The sequence below is a fragment of the Anarrhichthys ocellatus genome, unplaced genomic scaffold (genome assembly GCF_004355925.1).
Source record: "Anarrhichthys ocellatus isolate YVR2014 unplaced genomic scaffold, GSC_Weel_1.0 scaffold3, whole genome shotgun sequence".
Lineage (NCBI taxonomy): Eukaryota > Metazoa > Chordata > Actinopteri > Perciformes > Anarhichadidae > Anarrhichthys > Anarrhichthys ocellatus.
Window position 1 is genome coordinate 6,220,542 of NW_022280033.1, and position 17,591 is coordinate 6,238,132.

A 17,591-nucleotide genomic window follows, 5' to 3' on the forward strand; every position below is an offset into this window, starting at 1 on the left:
GTGTGTGTGTGTGTGTGTGTGTGTGTGTGTGTGTGTGTGTGTGTGTGCGCGTGTGCGCATCAGACTCTCCAGAGTGGTAAGTGTGTATTGCAGGTGCTTGCCCTGGTGCTGGCTTTTGGCAACTTCATGAACGGAGGTAATCGGTCTCGAGGGCAGGCCGACGGCTTCACCTTGGACATTCTGCCAAAACTGAAGGACGTCAAGAGCAGTGTGAGTCTGTGTGTCACAGGGGTGAAAGCAAACATCACTCACGCCACAAGAGCATACATTCAATTAAGTGTTAAGGAGACTACAAGTGTGTGTATCAAGTTTTGTAAAATATGTAAATCATCATTTGTGAGTTCCCACAGAAACTGCTTTATTGTGTAATTGACGTTGTACTAGAAACTAAGTGGTGTGGGAAAATGGTGACTCTAAATGCTGATCTGGTCTCGGTTTTATAATTGTCCAGAAGTTTAAAAGGGACCTTCATTGTTGCCAAACATAAGGACTGATGCTGTGCAGATTTAGGGAGAGGCCTTTTTGTTTGCTGTTCTCATTCAATATCACAACGGGCTCAGCGTGCCCTTGGCACTGCCATATAAGGACACAGTGGTTTGTGTTTTTGTGGTGGTGGACTGGGTAAGGTATCCATAAAGAACATGAAACTTTCCTCCAACTCTGAGTTATGAAAGCTATCCCAGCACAGTCATGTTTTGTTGTACTGCTCCGCCAATGCCATGATTTATACCCAACTTCTACAAACGCTGTCTCTATTCCCGTTTACCCTGCACAAATTAAAACGTCCTGCTCTGAAATGATTAAATTAATAAATAAAGGGGTTTGTTTATTTGGATCTTTTTCTTTCTTTCAGGATAACTCACAGAGTCTTTTGTCCTACATTGTTGCTTACTATCTAAGGCACTTTGATGAGGTATGTTTTGGTTCCTGTTTATTTGAATCACTTTTCTGTTTTCGTCTGATTTGCTTAGAAATCCTTCCAGAGCTTTCTTTTCATCTCCTGTCTTGCCAGAGGATATCATGGCTTATCCTTTATCACATTATTTATTTTCTCTTTCCTCATTTACGGCAGAAACAAATCTCTCTCCTTCCTTGGCTCTCCCTTATAATTCTCTTTCTGTCTTTCACTCTTCATCTCTCGTTCTGCTTTGGTCTGGGTTCATTCAAACCTGCAGTCTGTTCATTGGCACAGCATCCAAAGGAGCGCTAGTCTAAATAATTAGGTTCTCCAGATGAGATGAACTCAGTACAGTGCTGCTTGCCAAAATCAACCTGCATGACATGGCTCTAGCATTCACAATGGCCTCGTAGTAACTCTGATGAAGAGAATCGCAGTGTACTTTCTGCACCGAGCCTCATGGTCATTATCTGCTGGAGTTTCAGCCATATCGTCTCTGTTTGGACTTTTGATAACAACATTTTGGCCTCTGAAGACATTTATTTAAATCTTGCCTGGTGTCTACAGTATATACTAGAGAGGCCCTCTCCCATTTGAGGAAGATTGACTTCGACACTGGTGTGTGTGTGTGTTTTGTGCTTTGCCAGGATGCTGGCAGAGAGACGTGTGTCTACTCTCTGCCCGAGCCCCAGGACCTTTTCCAGGCCTCCCAGATGAAGTTTGAGGACTTTGAAAGAGATCTGCGCAAGCTGAAGAAAGACCTCAATGGTATTGTCGTCAACTTCCGTTCCACAAATTTCCCCATAATCTTTAAACTGCATATTTACAACAAGCTAGTAAAGTCGGCCATGCTTTTTCAGAAAATGCATGTTTAAGATACCATCACATGGAAACGTATGTAGCAATAGATTATGTATTAAGCAGCATATCTCCTAGCACAATGGAAAATAACCCGACCAGCTATGGTTATGTGCGGATCGTAGAGGCGGGTCAACAGAGAGATAGCATCTGTTTGTCGTACAGACGAGCTAACCAGAAGCAGATGTGACTTGTCAGATGTAGACTCCTGTTGGACCTGGCATGCCTTTACTGTCCTCATGAAATAGAGATCAAAATATAGAGAGGGCAAGGTCAGGCAACATCCAGTGCGTGTGTGCACTATCAAAGGTTCAGCAGCTATTCACTGATCTGGAAGAGACTCTCCTGGAGCTCTGCATCGCCTCACCCTGCAAGCTGCAAACTCCCCCAACACACAACAAGGAGACTTTTTTTTTTGTTTTTTAAAGAGAATTTCAGAATGCTCCTGCATGTCTCTGTGCATGCTGTGCACTCTGCCCAGGGCTGTGCTAAATATGATTCATGAATGGACTGATTTGGTTAATGGCTGACTTTTTGACTCTTTAATTAATTCATGTTTTTTCTTTCATCAGACAGTTGTTCAATCAGTTCCTGAGTCTATACACATGGTTCATCTATTACACAACTTTCCATGACTATACAAGTGGGGGGAAAAAAAACTAATATTTTTAGCGGGTTTCACAATCCAAGGAGTAAGTCAGAATGTCCATTGAACTATGATTAGGATAATGAAATCTATTCAATAAAGTAAAACATAGTCATATGATGAGAGAAATGCTTTATGTAGGGACTTCATGTGTTGGACTTTGGTGTAATACAGATATTAAACACACACAGAGTACATCATATAAAACTAGTAAACATACAAAAGAGGCTTATAAAAACAATCTGGTAAAGAATGAGCGATGTTATCAAGACGTCAGGAAAAAAGTGTGGAAATTGGATTATGCTTGACATGCCAAACTGATTGGTTGAGTGTAAAGAGTCCTAATGAATGAGGCAGTTAGGAAATACTCCCTTTCATTACTCTGTCTCAAGTCACTCAGCACTCGGAACACTTTCCAAGGACTGAAGTGCCTACAGGTGGTAAAAAAACCAACATTGTGTATCCGTGTATGTGCAGGCGTGCGAGTATCTACATGTGTACGTGAGCTCGTAGCTCGATCGACAATTCCCCAAACCTGGTCTGTTCTCTATCATGCTTTATGGATCTTTGCTGCTAAACCAATCAGGTGCCTGATCCGTGTTGCCAAATATTGTTTTTCCTCTGCCATAATGATTCTTTAGGCTGTTCATTATTTGCGTTTCATAAAGACGGAGTTGCTGGCAGGGGAAATGGACTTGCGTCTGCTGCGACCCCAGTGGCAGTGGTGCATGCTGACCGTACATAAATACATCATCACATGCTATACCTGCAGATCTCTTCATTACCGAGCAGAGCCAGCTGAGCGCTCTAACAGACGTGGGCTTCGATGACAGTTCCCAGAGGGGGGGTTCCGATAGGTAGGCGGTGCTGAAATGGCCTTGGCTGGCCCGGAGGACATCAGTAAGCAACACAGTGGAGGGAACTCGCTGTGTACCTTTTTTTGGTTGAGGCACCATATGGTCTATGAATTACCACTAGCCCAGTCCCGACCTCCCCGTTCCCTGAAGCGCCTCATGGCCTCTCCACCTCCAAGGCACTTGAGCGGAGTTTGTGTATCCGTTATGATTGCAGATAGAGCGTGACGATAAGTTTCTCCCGGGAACAGAGCGCAGGCCTTCCTGGTTCCTGGGGGTGCCTTATTAGTCATTATGGGTCATTATGTCTTTCCCGACACTTATTCAGCAGAAACTCGGTAGAGATTTATCAAAGCAGGCGCAGTGCACTGTGGAGTTTGTAATTACAAAACAAAAGCTGGATAACATATTGATGTGCTGAAAGACTATCCCCCCCCCCCCCCCCATCATGATCATCTATTTTTGTTTCAGCATGCTCAGCTCAGACGGAGAAAGTTTGCAAATCGTCCTCTGAAGAGAACCTGCAACCCTTTCAGGGCAAGATGGAGGAATTTCTTAGCCAAGGTGAGCCTGTTGTTCAAATCCATTGAAGCTAATGTTGATGAGCCTTTCACCTGTCTCATTAAAGGATATTCTGTTTTTGTTTTCTTTCAAACAAATCCCATGAAAAGACCAATATCAACAATGAACTGATCCTACTAACAAGTGTTGTATTTGTAGCCAAGCCAGATATATTGTATTGCTCTGTGCCATAAACCTCCATTGTTGTCCAAAAACAGTGAGCCACACCGTTGCTTTAAGTGACATATTCCTTCATTACCATGAACATTGCCACTGTAGTTAAACGTATCCTCACACAGCGGTTTGTATGATTTTTATTTTTTATTTCTGCTTGTTAGTCTTTTGAAAATAATCCATCTTCACAAGAAACAACTTAGTTAGGTTTAGATAAGGTTGTGGTTTTGGTTAAAATAACTACAGAAGTGGCATTACTTTGGTACAGCAGTTATGTGACAAATAAATCAATGTTGACTTCTTGTTTCACATACGGCACAAACAGTGGTCTTCTGGCTCAAAGACCGTTTTTTGTTTGCCTCATCACCTTCCCCTCCCGCTCACCCTGTTCTCACCTTCTTTGGGTTTTTGCGTTCTTTATACTTATTCATAATTATGTTGATAATATACAAATGTTTCTATTAACTCCTTTTTGATGAACCTTTGCCAAAAACTTAATGTTTACATGAAACAAAGTTGGCTTAGGACTGAGCACCACAGCCTTGATAAGGAAGTTGTAAATGATTGATAATCTGACTATAGCATTGTTAGTTTTGTTGAGATTCGTTGAGTATTAAAATATAGAGTATCGCCAGCCTTGTCCTTACGATAGGGACTCTGTTTAAGCATGCGGTTTGCTCATCTGTGTTACCGTCACGAGTTAAAACCTAAAAAAGCAAATAATGTATTCCTCCTGATTCAAAAAGCATTCTGTGCTGGGGCACCCTAGGCATATCTAAGCTGAAAACGCATCTGTGGTGTGAGAGTTTGTGCAGCAGCTCATCAATCAGAATGCTGCAAGTCTTCTATGTCTGCAAACACATTTCCAAATCTGTTTCATGCTTTTCTCTGGTTGAGACACGCACACAAACACATACACACATGGGTTTCCATAGAGACATCTGTTTATACCGGGGTGTATTGAATAACTCTATTGTTTCAAGTATACCTATCTGCCTTGGCGGGTTATCGGTGCACTTGGTAGCTGGGTCTTTTATCTTGATCTTATAAAACAGCGTTTACCTTGCTTTGCCCTAAAGGGAGATTCAGGATGACCTAAGGTGAACCTGTCTTGCAGTCTGTTAAATTGACAGCGGAGAACAGAGCTGGATGACTGAGATACTGGAATAAAACTGATTTGTTTGTTTTGGATCATTTTCACTTAGTACTTTTGATGTCGTGGTATGTTGTTGTCATATATTTATCCTTTTTTCCTGCCGTTTAAGATTTTTACTCAGTTCTCGTCTTCCACTCTGTCTACTTTTCTGTTCTAATAAGGTTTTTTAAAATTCTATCAGAGAGTAGAACCCCCCTGTTGCCTCCATGACCTATTCTCTCTGTAAAACATGAGCTTCCTCTTTCGTTGCCATTTTATTCCGACAAGAGTCTACAGGCATGCTAGTGGTTCTGTAAGGCTGTAGGCAAGGCTGTGCTTTGAGCTAAATGCTAATATCAACATGCTCATAATGACACTGCTAACATGCTGTTTATCAGATATCATTTTTATCATGTTCACCATGTTAGTCCATCGTATAGCATTTGCTAATTGGCACCAAACGCAAAGAACAGTTGAGGATAATTGGAATTTTATTGGTTTATCGGGTATCTGACAGGCGGCAACTCCCGAATCTGAAGAGTGAAGTGAATGGGGAAGAACTTTAAACTTGCATTCTTTCTAATAGCCAGCAGGGGGGGGGGCGACTCCTCTGGTTGTAAAAATAAGTCATTGTATAGAGGTCTATGAGAAAATTACTAAATTATTATTTGATTTGTTACCTCAGTAAACATTAGTTTGTGGTCTCAATCACTAGTTTCAAATCTTCATAAATAAAGCATGATGGTCATATTCAAACTAGACTATAAAGCAGGGTATGCTTTAGGGCGTGGCTCCTTCGGGATTGACAGGCCACCACCGCTGCGTTATCTGGTCTGTGAGTTGTTTGTTTTTGTCTTCAGTTCATGTAATTTAATTGTAACTCTTTTTGTCGCCTAACAAAACATCTTACTCTGTTGTACCCTCTCGTGTCACTTCTGGTTGCAAAAAAACAAGATGGCGTCGGCCAAAATGCCGAACTTCAAAACGTAGGTCCACAAACCAATTGGTGATGTCACAGTGACTACGTCCACTTCTTATAAGCAGTCTATGATATTTGGTCATAAGCCAATGTATTGGACAAATTAGAAATTCCCCCTGATGTCTGCCAGGGGAAAAATCAGAGGATCATCACGTATAGAGGAAAACCTGTAACTTGCTGCCGATGCTAGATGAAAAATCTGGATCACTAAAGTTTTTAGGATTTATCCTCTGGGTTAGGGTTATTTCATGGCAATCCATCCTGTAGTTGCTGAGATATTTCAGTCTGGACCCAAGGGGGCTGACAGATTGACCATAATTGCCACCAACGGTTACATCTTTGTTCTCAATATTATTCCAATAAAATCCACTGTCGTGTTTGTACGTCATGTCACCAGATGTCACACAGGCATGGTTTTTTTGTTTTTTTTTAATCTATTGAGATACTGTGGTCTACTTCAAAGGTGTACGACTTAGTTTGTTATGCGTGTTTTAACATAACAAGCCAAATGTCATTCTTTATGTAGCATTGGCTTTGACCTTGGCTGCATTCAGTTGGCTGTGACCAATCTATCTGAAGGAACCGGCTCACAGTCATCTCTCCAAACTGCTTTTTTATTCAGATGAGTATAATACATAGCATATGTTCTTCCGCGGTAATGCTCACTGTCCATTTTAAAGGAAGTCTGCAGATGAAAGCATCTCTCCCCATTTCCACCCCTTTCTTTTCCTTTCTCTCTCTGTGTCTGAGAGAAATATGGGAGCTCTCTCTTTGATGCAAATGACTAGGTTTTTCCTCTGAGAGCAGAGTGTAAGCACCATAACATGGACATGTGACTCAGAAGGCTCCAGACGGGATTCTTGGGGTTCCTCCTGGGGTGAAAAAAGAACAGCCAAATGTCTTATTTTTGTTATTTCTGTAATTTCTAAAAAGCCTGGGGTTAAACTGTTTCTGGCTCCACAGTTTAAACCACTTTTGTTTATTTTCTGACCATGAAACTAACCACAGAATAACAGTGGGAGCGGACTTGTTGGAGCTTGGCTGTTTGGTCTAGCTCGATTTTCCCCGCTCGCTTCACAAATTCTCATGCATGCAGGCCTTTGATGGATTCACTGTGACTAGCAAGGGAGCACTGGCCATGTGATAATCTGTTTCTGATGGACATACAGATTAGTAAGACTGATGTCAAACCCTCCCTCCCTTTTCTATTGACTACTACTCTGCTGCTTATTGGATGTCACCAGATGTAGGCAGATTAGGGTTAAAATCATGATATATACCATGTTATGGTAAAGTCACATATTTAGTAGACATGATCTGTATCTTGTCAAACCACATGAAGTGACAACAGAACTGACATTTTTAAATATCCCTTGAAATGTCTTCATCTGTTATTTTGTTGTAAATACAGCAGTGTTGGAAAGTAACCAAGTATTACTCAAGTACTGTACTTAAAGCTGGGGAAGGAATATTGTCAGCATATTGCAATTCAAGTGGTCTGAGTGAGAACTTGACTTCTGCAGGGTCTCTTGTTTCCGTTTTCAGTCTTTAGAAAATCTAGCCCGATACGAGTGACTTTGGCCAATCGACACTCATTCCGGAGAGACGGCATTTCTATTGGCTGATCTTCAAAGGGACTTTGGTGAAACCCTGATTGATCGACAGAATATCTTTCGGAAAAGTTGCTATTCCAGCATTGGCAACAACTGCCTACACTGCAAAGCAAACCATAAAAGGAACACTGACTTATCAAAAAGAGAGAGGATATCAAATATTACTTTTTTAATATATTTTAAGTACTGTATGTTTTGATGCTGATACTTTGGTGCTTTTAGTTAAGTAAGAGTTTGAATGTGGAGTATTTCTGCAATTTAGTTTTGCTATTTTTACAAAATATCTGAATTCTTCTTCCACCACTGCCACATTTTCTTAGTAGATAAGAACACAACTAATCAAATTGAATTCCTAGTAAATCATTACGGGAAACGTTAATCAAAGGGTGACTGAGTTAATCTATTTTACTTGATATTCAATTTTCTAGAAATAGATTTGACGTCACTCGTCGCAGAATCGTCCAGTTTAGAGTTGTATTCGAATCTTAAAACTGCTTTCCTCAAAGGACAATGCACAGTTCTGATATTGAGATGCTTCTAGTAAGCCCCGTTCATATTATTTATCAATTTGTCATCATTCATTGATGAGCTGTCAGCAGAGAGAGAGACACGATCATAGTTTGCAGCATCATTTAGCACTATGGAATGGTACAGTGCATGGGCTCAAAGGGTTTGTCTGAGATCTTTAGATGCGACTCTGGCTTCAATTACACGTAGCAACCAGATATTCCGGAGATAAAAGCAGAACACAGATTTGTGCCAGGACAAATTCTCCGTCCCATCTACTGTCATGTCTGTCTTGGAAAGCCATGAGGAGGCCATAGGTCATTTCTGATCATTTGACAGTTTAAGGCAGCATCAGTTTAAAGATAATTGACGTTGAGGGGACGGAGAATCTGTGTGGGAGAGAACTGAATGTCTAACCTTAGCTTTAAGATACAGACCAGCAAAATAAAAAAAGAAACAGCTGGATTGACTCTACTACGATGTATTTAAAAATCAGCATGGGTCTGAAATTTGATAAGTAGTAACCTGCAGCATTTTCCTGACTGAGGCTGTCACATTTAACTGCTGTTCTCTCATATCATCATTTATAACACAGTCAAAATGATCCTGATGGCCCACCGAGATAAATGTTGTGGCCTGCTTGAAATATGTCCTAATGTGTACCATGTAGTCCAACTCCCAGCTTTCTCTCTCTTACTCGCTCACACCTCTTACACAAACACACACGCACACACATATATATATATATATATATATATATATATATATATATATATATATACACAGTCATCTGTCTCCATTGGAAGTAACTACGCACAAAGAAGCACTTGTCCTGCGATCTGCAGCACTCATTTGTCAGTTGTGCAACAGCAGACAATCCAACACTTAATAACTTGGTGGCACAGCACTGACCTTGGAGATGGCTGTTGATTTAAGTAATGGTGACATGTGGAATCCTCCTATATACAAGTTGCATCGTGGGTCAAAGATGTACTTTCTGATGTATCAGGAAATCCTGAATGAGTCCTAATCTAATCCTGTATTTACTTCTGTTCTTTCCTTTTATCAAAACGTGCCATCCTTTACAGCCACAACCGAACTGGAAACGCAAGAGAAGCAGTTGGCAGACACTCAGAAGATGTAAGGTTTTTATCTTCTTTTTTTTTTTTCTCTCTTCAAACATTTTCCTGCAGCTTCTTCACCTAAAAAAAAATTTGCAGTCACTTCGGTTCCATTTCATGGGTTTACATTAGATCTTTTCTCAAGTGTCAAAAGGGTGATCACAGTTCCAGTTCGAAGTGATCTATTCTCACAGTTAAGTAATATAATCATGCTACTTTGTCAATATTTAGGATCTTCAGTTCCTACAGTTACATAGAAGGTGCAGGCCATCATGCCAGGCCCTCAGCAGACGGGAGGCCCCATGTGCGGTGTCTGTGTTGTTTATCTAAGCGGAGCGAGAGTAGACAGCCTTGGCTCCAGGCTTCTGTTACTGCTGGCTAGGAATGTGTTCCTATAGCACACTCCAAACAAAGAGACCCCAACCTGTCCTCTGTATTGATCCACTGCAAATGGTCTCCACATTTAACACTTGAACATGTGTCATCCCCTGCCATATGCATGCTTTCCTTTTGCCGGATCTGTCTTTGGCTCCTTGTTGAACATGTTTTTTTCCCTTGCTCTCTTTCCTCACCCATGCTTAGAACAGTATGTGCGTTTATATGTACACACACTTAAATAGAAGCTTTTTCACACTGAGAGGAGTGACAAAGCACTATATTAGATGTATAAGTGTTTTAATTTAGTCCTTGAAGTTAATCTGTCAGAAAAGAAACAGAATGACTATGCTGCTTTAGTGACAGTAATTCCATTTTGTGTGCATTGTTCTTCTCTGAAATGCACAGTCATCATTGGTTTGCGTTTTGTTTTTATGTAACTCTATTAAATCTCTGAAAAAGCATATTATTCCAAGATTAACTTTAATATTTTGGATATTTGCTTAGCACGGCCAAGTTTCACAACAGTTGGTGTATGTTTCTGTCTGTTTCATGTTGTAATAGTTTAGTCTTGAAGTAATGTTATTGTTCTCCGTCCTCAGCTTCTTGGAGTTGAGTGTGTCCTTCTCAGTTAAACCCAAGGCAGGAGAGAAAGAGGTCTCTCCCAACGCTTTCTTCTCCATTTGGCACGAGTTTTCCACTGATTTCAAAGACCAGTGGAAGAAGCAGAATAAGCTGATGTTACAGGAACGGTGAGAATCTGATGACGCGTTCCCTTTTTCAGAATGTGACATTATACTTGATACGGACACTGAAAGATCCGTTGAACCTATTGTCCTAAAATCCAAATCCTGCTCAGGTATCGGCGGCTTTTCAGTCACTTTTTCTGTGTCTTTGGAAAGGGTACACCACTCTCTGACCCATTTGAAATGCTATTACAGATGCACCAATATTACTTTCCCAAGCAAAAGTTCCTGAATTATTCATAACTTGCAGTACATCGTGTTCACTGAAGATCATATCAGACTCATTCAAATTCATGAAGGGAAAAGAGGTTAAATGACCCAAATCTTTGTCCTCACCCCAGTAATGAAAAGAACACATGCAGCATCCAGATAGCTTCCAGTGGTTTGATGAATACAAAGATACTGCTGCATATGTCAACAAAAAGCAAATTGGTCCATTATGCCAAATGAAGATTGAATTGTGATATGTATTTGTAAGAGAAGCAAAATGTCACAATCTTTGCTTGTTCAGTAGGAAAGCCTAAAAAGCATTAGCTCTTTGCTAGAGGCAATCTTCCCAATTCTCTCTCCTGGTCTTGGTTTTAGACTCCAGTGGAACTATAGATATTAATCCTTACCTGTTTGGACATGCAGCTCTGGCACACATTGTTCCCCGCTCAATGCCAACATGCTGATAATTCGTCTTTTTAAAGCACAAATGAGTAGTGACACTGCTGGCTCTCTGCATGCAGTAGTAAACTATGTGAGTCATTTTAAAGTAGGAGCACTGGCACTTTGACAAACCGAGATCATTGCGTCCACATATACCAAAATTTCCAAATAACCCAATTACCATAGTCTGGATGACCCAAGCTGTTTCTTTGTTTTTTTTCTAGTGCATCTTTCTTTTTTTGTGGTGAAATAGTGAATTTAAGCAGCAGTGTGAATGCATGTGTCCAGCTTTTGAAGTCTCCATATGATAACTGATGGTTGTAATTGGTATTTCTTTAGGGTCAAAAGGGCTGAAGAGTGCTTCAAACAGGCCAAGGAGAAGGCTTCCTACAATGTGAAACCCAAACATGCAACTGGAATCGTACGTCTTTACACTTCTTGTCACAGTTGCTATATGGTTGCGTCTGTGCTTTAATTTGTTGATGTAGCTTCAGCAGTATTTTTTTTTTTCTTCTCTTGGTGCAAATTGCCTCCTCCTTCCAAACACTTCTCATGAGTGCCAGTACTGCCAGCTGTAAATAACTCGGGTCTGTTTTTTATTCTGCAGAAAGCAAAACTGGGTCAGAAGATCTGAAGCAGAGAATGGAAAATGATCATCACCCAGCCTATTGCACAAGCACTGTCTGTACAATCTGACGTGACTCATTTTTACAGCATTTATTTGCTTCCGGTGTTTGTTTTCGATTGATTTAGACCTGTTGTGAGTTAGTTTAAAAGTGGAATGAAAAATGACATTCTCAGCCACCCTTTTATAGCACTCGCATAATTAAATGAAACATTGCCACCAAAAGACATCCTTAAGCTGAGATGATTAAATGTCGTTGCTAGAACATGCACAGTGTAGTCTGAAATTTGTAGCAACACTATATCCAAGCTTACTCAGTATTTTATAAGCCATATGTAGCCTATTTTCTTTTTTTAAAACGAGATTCCTAAACCTAGTTTTAGTAAGGAATAAGCACTTCCTCTTTATATCTCCATTAATGGTAAAAAGCACAGAATTTTATAACATTTCTACATGGTAGGCATGGATCACCTGCCAGACTGAAAGTGCCTTATCGCACAGTGGAGGGGTCAAATCAGTGCTGTCGATCAGAGCTTATTTTTGAGACATATCACCTGGAATTAAATGTTACATGTTAGGAGAAATCAGTTTTACATCAGCTGAAACATGACAACTTTACGCTTCTTAAGAGTTTCATCAAGTTTGCTTTAGAACCTTGTGATGATTATAGCAGCTCCTATATTGTAGTATAATGTCTTTTCATCCAAAAATAACATGCATACCTAAGTGGTATGAGCCAATTTAGATCTATTGTTTTACTCAGCAGTATTGTCAAAATGTTTTGTTTTAAGCAAAAACCTGATGCAGTTAGTTGTGCTTTTCCTACTCTGTGTGAGTCTGTGAACTCCCATATGCAAATGGGGCAATAGGACCATGTTATGTGTTCCGTTATGTTCATGTGCAATACCAACAATGTGTTTTGATTGAATACCCTTGTCATGAAAAAATATATTTATTGAATAAAATAAATGACATACATTTTTAAATTTTAAAAAAATCTGCTATTGCTGACTGTTTTCCATTTATCACTTGTCCATCCGTGATATTAAGTGGTACAGAACTACATGCACTCGAAACACCACTGTTTTGTATGAAATAGATTTAATATACTTTTCCCATATATACTTGCACACATACATAAAATATATTTATATACTGTATATATTGCATTGCACCTCCATTACACATGCTGCAGTATGTTTTTCCTACTGGCTAGTATATTTGTGGCAAATGTACAGCATACAGCCAGCCTTGTGTCCAATCAGGTGGATGCCACTGGTCATTGTGTTGTGTTGCTTCATGTTTCTTGAAATCTTTTCCTTAACATCCGCTTGTGTATCACTTGGGACATAATAGAAGTCAAGGAAAAGATACAGGATGACGGATACAATACTTGTAAAACACATCAACATCTCCTACACAGGTTAAAACATGGTGGCAAACTGTGTAATTACTGTAGCTCCACCTGCATAAAAACATGTCATATTACATTAATAGGGGTCACACTATTTCTACGGTTTCTTTAAGACGCTGAATTATCAGCGGTATCCTTTGTTTTGTAGTTTTAAAACTCCAAGGCACTTTCTCGCTATCACAAAGGAATCGAATGACACATGTAGAAATAGTCATGTAGATATGAACTGGAAATGACAGGGAGGAAAAACTTGCTCAATGTTTAAAACGGTCTGCTTCCTCATCAGTGTCTCTTGTGCAGCCACTTGAATCAGTCTCAACAGCATCAGCTTGCCAACATGGCTGCTAGTCTCTGATTAAATCATCGACGAGCCTTTTTTTTTAGTAATATCAGTTCTGTGTTTCATGTCATTTTATTGTAGGGCACGATGCAGAATAGTTCAACTTTCAGCCAGCGCTTGCTTGGGTGAAGTTTGTGAATTCCTGCCTTGGACAGATCATGTGTCATTTCAATTTTAAAAGGCCTTCTTAGTCCTTCACAGTTTCCCATGGCCGCTCACATCTACAGACATGCAGCGACACTGTTTGACCCTCTGCACCTTACGGTGTCTGAAAGGGGGCTGCAGGTCTGGGCAGTCTAGCTGCACTGTGAGCTGTGTGATGCGGTGTGGCCTGCAGAAGGAGCAGGACTGGAACGGCTCCTGGGCCTTGTTGTGGTTTTTCCTTCCAGAACCTGAGGCTTGGCCTCGATTCTGGCCTTCACCCGAGTTGGGGCCCATATGGCGGGGAATGTAGAAGGAGTTGCACTGGCCGTAGCAAAAACGGTTGACCACAGTGTGGCTGCGGCAGCCCTCCTCGCTGATTGTCTGACGGAGGGGTTGGGTCTTGCACCAGTCTCTGCGAAGGTAGCGGCGCTCTGTCACCACCAAGGCCTCCCGGCTGGAGGATAGCACCTCTGGTTTCTGCTGCAATAGCCGGTGGTGACGTTCTGAGGACAGGTTCCCTTTGGTCTTGTGTGGGGATGGGATGGATCCCTGGGGCCGGTGCTTTTTGGTCTCTGCGGTGATGCAGAGCACCCCGGCCAGTATGACTGGGATAGTTATTCTCCACAGCATTCTGGAAAAAGAGAGAGGCACATTACTATGCATGACATTCCTAAACAAGAATAAAACATTTGTTGAACAGAATTTGAAAATGAATGACACTAAAGCTGGCGTTACTCTAATTCAGGCACAGTGATAATACATGACAAACTTTTTGATAAATTGCAAACATGATATCAGCCAATCATGTTTACAATTGTGTCAATCTGTATTCGTGTTAACCACCTTTGCAGTCCAGCCTTCAAGGCATCATTGGGGAAATTAATCCATCACCAGGTCCCCCATTTGTCAGCATCTCTGTGTCATTACTTCTATTTGCTTTCCTCTCGGCTACGCAACTCTTCTAAAAATAAACAAAGCCCGGCCATCAAAGGATACACTTAAACACCCATTACGAGAAGGGGAAGTTGATTTTATTGGTCCCGTCGCCGGGTAAAATAATTAGGGCTTTGCTTACTTTAGTCATGAACTATGCCGCAGATATGTAAACAGGCATTAGGAAGGCCCATCTGCATGTTATTAGGGAAGAGTTGGGGAACTCTAACGGATACCCTTTGGGAGTCCACTCTTCTATTCTTTGGTGATATACGATGTAGCAAACTGAACTGAGAATGACCCAGAGTGTCCATAATCACCATAATGTAAGAAGAAAGATCGCATGATTTCGATAAATGATTTCTCTGCCATTCAGGACGGAGTATCTGCCCGTGTGCATGCTGTCAGAATTTGCGCCAGCACATTTTTGATCATCACTCAAGCATCTTTTCAGCAGATGTTGCTCTTGACAAGCGTTGCATGACATCAAGTCAGAAATCCTGACAGAGAACCAAACTGCCTCAAGGCCGTTGGCTGTTCCCATTCACAGACTCTTCTTTGCTGTACAAATTTGTATGTTCCCTTTCCTCCTTTCCTGGACCTGCAACTCACTCTGACATGGTACAAATCCCTTTATCATAATCCACTTAGTTTTTTGCCTCCTTTTTTCTGCCCTTGACCCTGAGGTCATGGCAGCTTTGTCCGAGCTGCATGAGCACTCAAGTCAGTATATCACTATCCCGGCAGCACCTCACGTAAGCTAGAGAGCAGCTGTTTGTCCATCTTGCAGAAATGGAGTTTGAATTCTAACCAGGCATTTTGTATAGGATATCAGGAGATATACATATCTTGGAATTACATAGACACCTGACTTTGTAACACTTTCTTGTTCAAATCTGATCTCTTGTTTTTGTAGTTTGTTTTCTTTATTACTGTAAGAAATCAAACCTGTGTGGAAAGGATTAAAGGGTAATTTATTGTAAAATGCAACACAGGGTTGCACAACAAAATGCAGTTGTAACCCATTTTCTACAAAAGAGAAATATTACAAACAAAACAAAAAGAGTAGTGCATTCCTATCGTGCATTTTTTAACTTGCATCAGGAGGAATCCATTAACATTAAACATTCGACATCGGGGAAACATTGTTCATCAACTTTGAGCACCAAGCATCATTGACGTAAACACAGAGTCCGCCTCCTCTCGTCCCATCAGAGTCCTTTGGGCCTCTGGCCAAGTGCAGCTTGATGCCATGATGGAGCCAGGTCTCTATAGCTATATGTATGTATATGTGTATATATATATATATATGTATATGTATATATATGTATATGTGTGTTTGTTTGTTTGTTTTTTTGCCAAACTTAAATATTTAAATCAAGACGGAAACTGCAGCTCAGAGCTGTGTTTCTTCTGTAGGCCCACGTTTTACATGCTCACACAAGCTAGCACACATGCCCACGCACGCCCATCCTCAGGTTAGAATAACTAAACCAAAGACTCCCACTGGGTCCTTCACCAACTACTGCATCATGGAGTCATGACCCCACTCCATCTTCCAGTGATCTACCCTCCATGTAAAACACAGTCTCATTTGTTAGCTGCTCCTTCTCATTCCTGCTGACTTGGTATTTATGCCTGGTCAGGGAACAGGCTCAGCTTTTGCGTGCAGCCTCTTGTTCTCTCTTTCCCTGTTCTCCCGCTGTCCATCGTTTAAAGAGGCACCCTTTAACTCTGGTGAGCTACAGTCTGTGATGCCCCGGGGACTTTTGAAGGATGACCTGACCGACTGTGTACATAGGGCGTGACGGATGGCCTATACAGCCAGCAGCAGCGCTCCCTCTCCACTCTCAAACTCTGCCTGAGTATGATAGTGTCGGCCCTGCTAAGCTATACTAATCAATCTCTGCTGCGAGACAAATTGCGGTTTTGGGGCAGGGATTCATGGGGTTCAGGGGGAGCCCCTGAGGTGGTTAGTGGTTTGGGTTGGGAGATGGGTGGGGCTGAAGAGATGGTGGGGTTTAGGACAGATGACCTACTGGGAAACAAAACCAACCTCACTATGCATAGTAGTCTTCATGCATAGTATATGCCCTCCCCGTACAACTGTTTATCGCTCCGCAAGTTGTTTGTCTATTAATTTCTTTCCCTTACTATCTGTTTCTCTCTGTCCATCTATCTGTCTGTCTCTCCTTGATGCACAGCACTAATCACCACAGAGTCCCGGAGACGGAAGGAGACTGTGGTTATGTGAGTTAATGCTGAGGCAGAACTGAACCGGACCTTTGCTGAACAGTGAACACTAATATTGCCCACAAACACAGCTTTATATTTTAGCAGGACCACAAATACTTGGGGGATATGCTTCACTGAACTGTGGCAGACTTTGGTTCCAAAATTCAGACCTCTAATGAAATTACAAATACCAGAAACAAATACCAGAGAGACTGCAGTCTTTTTGAAAACTATTATCATCAGTGGGAACTTGTTATGTTTTGTTTTTCAGAATGGAATTATAATAGCATGGTAATGTTCTCTGACTGGATAACAATGGGTCTTTTTTTTTTTTTTTTGAAAGTCAAAGACAGACGAAAAACAAAATTAGTCAAGAAAATCTCCAGCCTAGATGAAACATACTCTGATATTTCAGATTGTCAGTTCTTAAACTATTGAAAAAAAGAAACAATAACCCATTCAAGCTCACAGATGTACTTCCACTAAACCATGTGAAACATCTTCCCAGCATGTCTTCAAAGGCAGGTTAAAACAAACAAAACCTGATGCCTCAATTATTGGTGCGTCAGAAAGTCTCATACACAGACTGGTAAGTGCAGTTAATTACAGTAGAACTGCATTTAATTCACCGTGCAGCTCAAACCTCAATCACATAAGGGTAGCTGAACACACGCACACACTCACACACACACACACACACACGCACACAGGCTACGTGACCACACACATGTGCATACACACACACACACACACACACACACACACACACACACACACACACA

The 17,591-nt window shown here is 41.1% G+C and overlaps 2 protein-coding genes across 2 annotated transcripts in view; one reads left to right on the forward strand and one right to left on the reverse strand.

Moving 5' to 3' along the window:
* fmn2a (formin 2a) overlaps nucleotides 1–15,844 on the forward strand; it is a 36,378-nt gene extending 20,534 nt beyond the window's left edge. Inside the window, exons 9-16 of the mRNA XM_031838961.1 lie at nucleotides 64–210; nucleotides 854–913; nucleotides 1,546–1,666; nucleotides 3,728–3,820; nucleotides 9,314–9,365; nucleotides 10,324–10,473; nucleotides 11,458–11,539; nucleotides 11,726–15,844. Coding sequence (XP_031694821.1) covers nucleotides 64–210; nucleotides 854–913; nucleotides 1,546–1,666; nucleotides 3,728–3,820; nucleotides 9,314–9,365; nucleotides 10,324–10,473; nucleotides 11,458–11,539; nucleotides 11,726–11,752 — 732 coding nt within the window. The 3' untranslated portion in view covers nucleotides 11,753–15,844. The remainder of the gene's footprint in view (nucleotides 1–63; nucleotides 211–853; nucleotides 914–1,545; nucleotides 1,667–3,727; nucleotides 3,821–9,313; nucleotides 9,366–10,323; nucleotides 10,474–11,457; nucleotides 11,540–11,725) is intronic.
* The window catches only part of grem2a (gremlin 2, DAN family BMP antagonist a), an 8,518-nt gene continuing 3,627 nt past the window's right edge, over nucleotides 12,701–17,591 (reverse strand). Inside the window, exon 2 of the mRNA XM_031838985.1 lies at nucleotides 12,701–14,272. Coding sequence (XP_031694845.1) covers nucleotides 13,693–14,271 — 579 coding nt within the window. The 5' untranslated portion in view covers nucleotide 14,272 and the 3' untranslated portion in view covers nucleotides 12,701–13,692. The remainder of the gene's footprint in view (nucleotides 14,273–17,591) is intronic.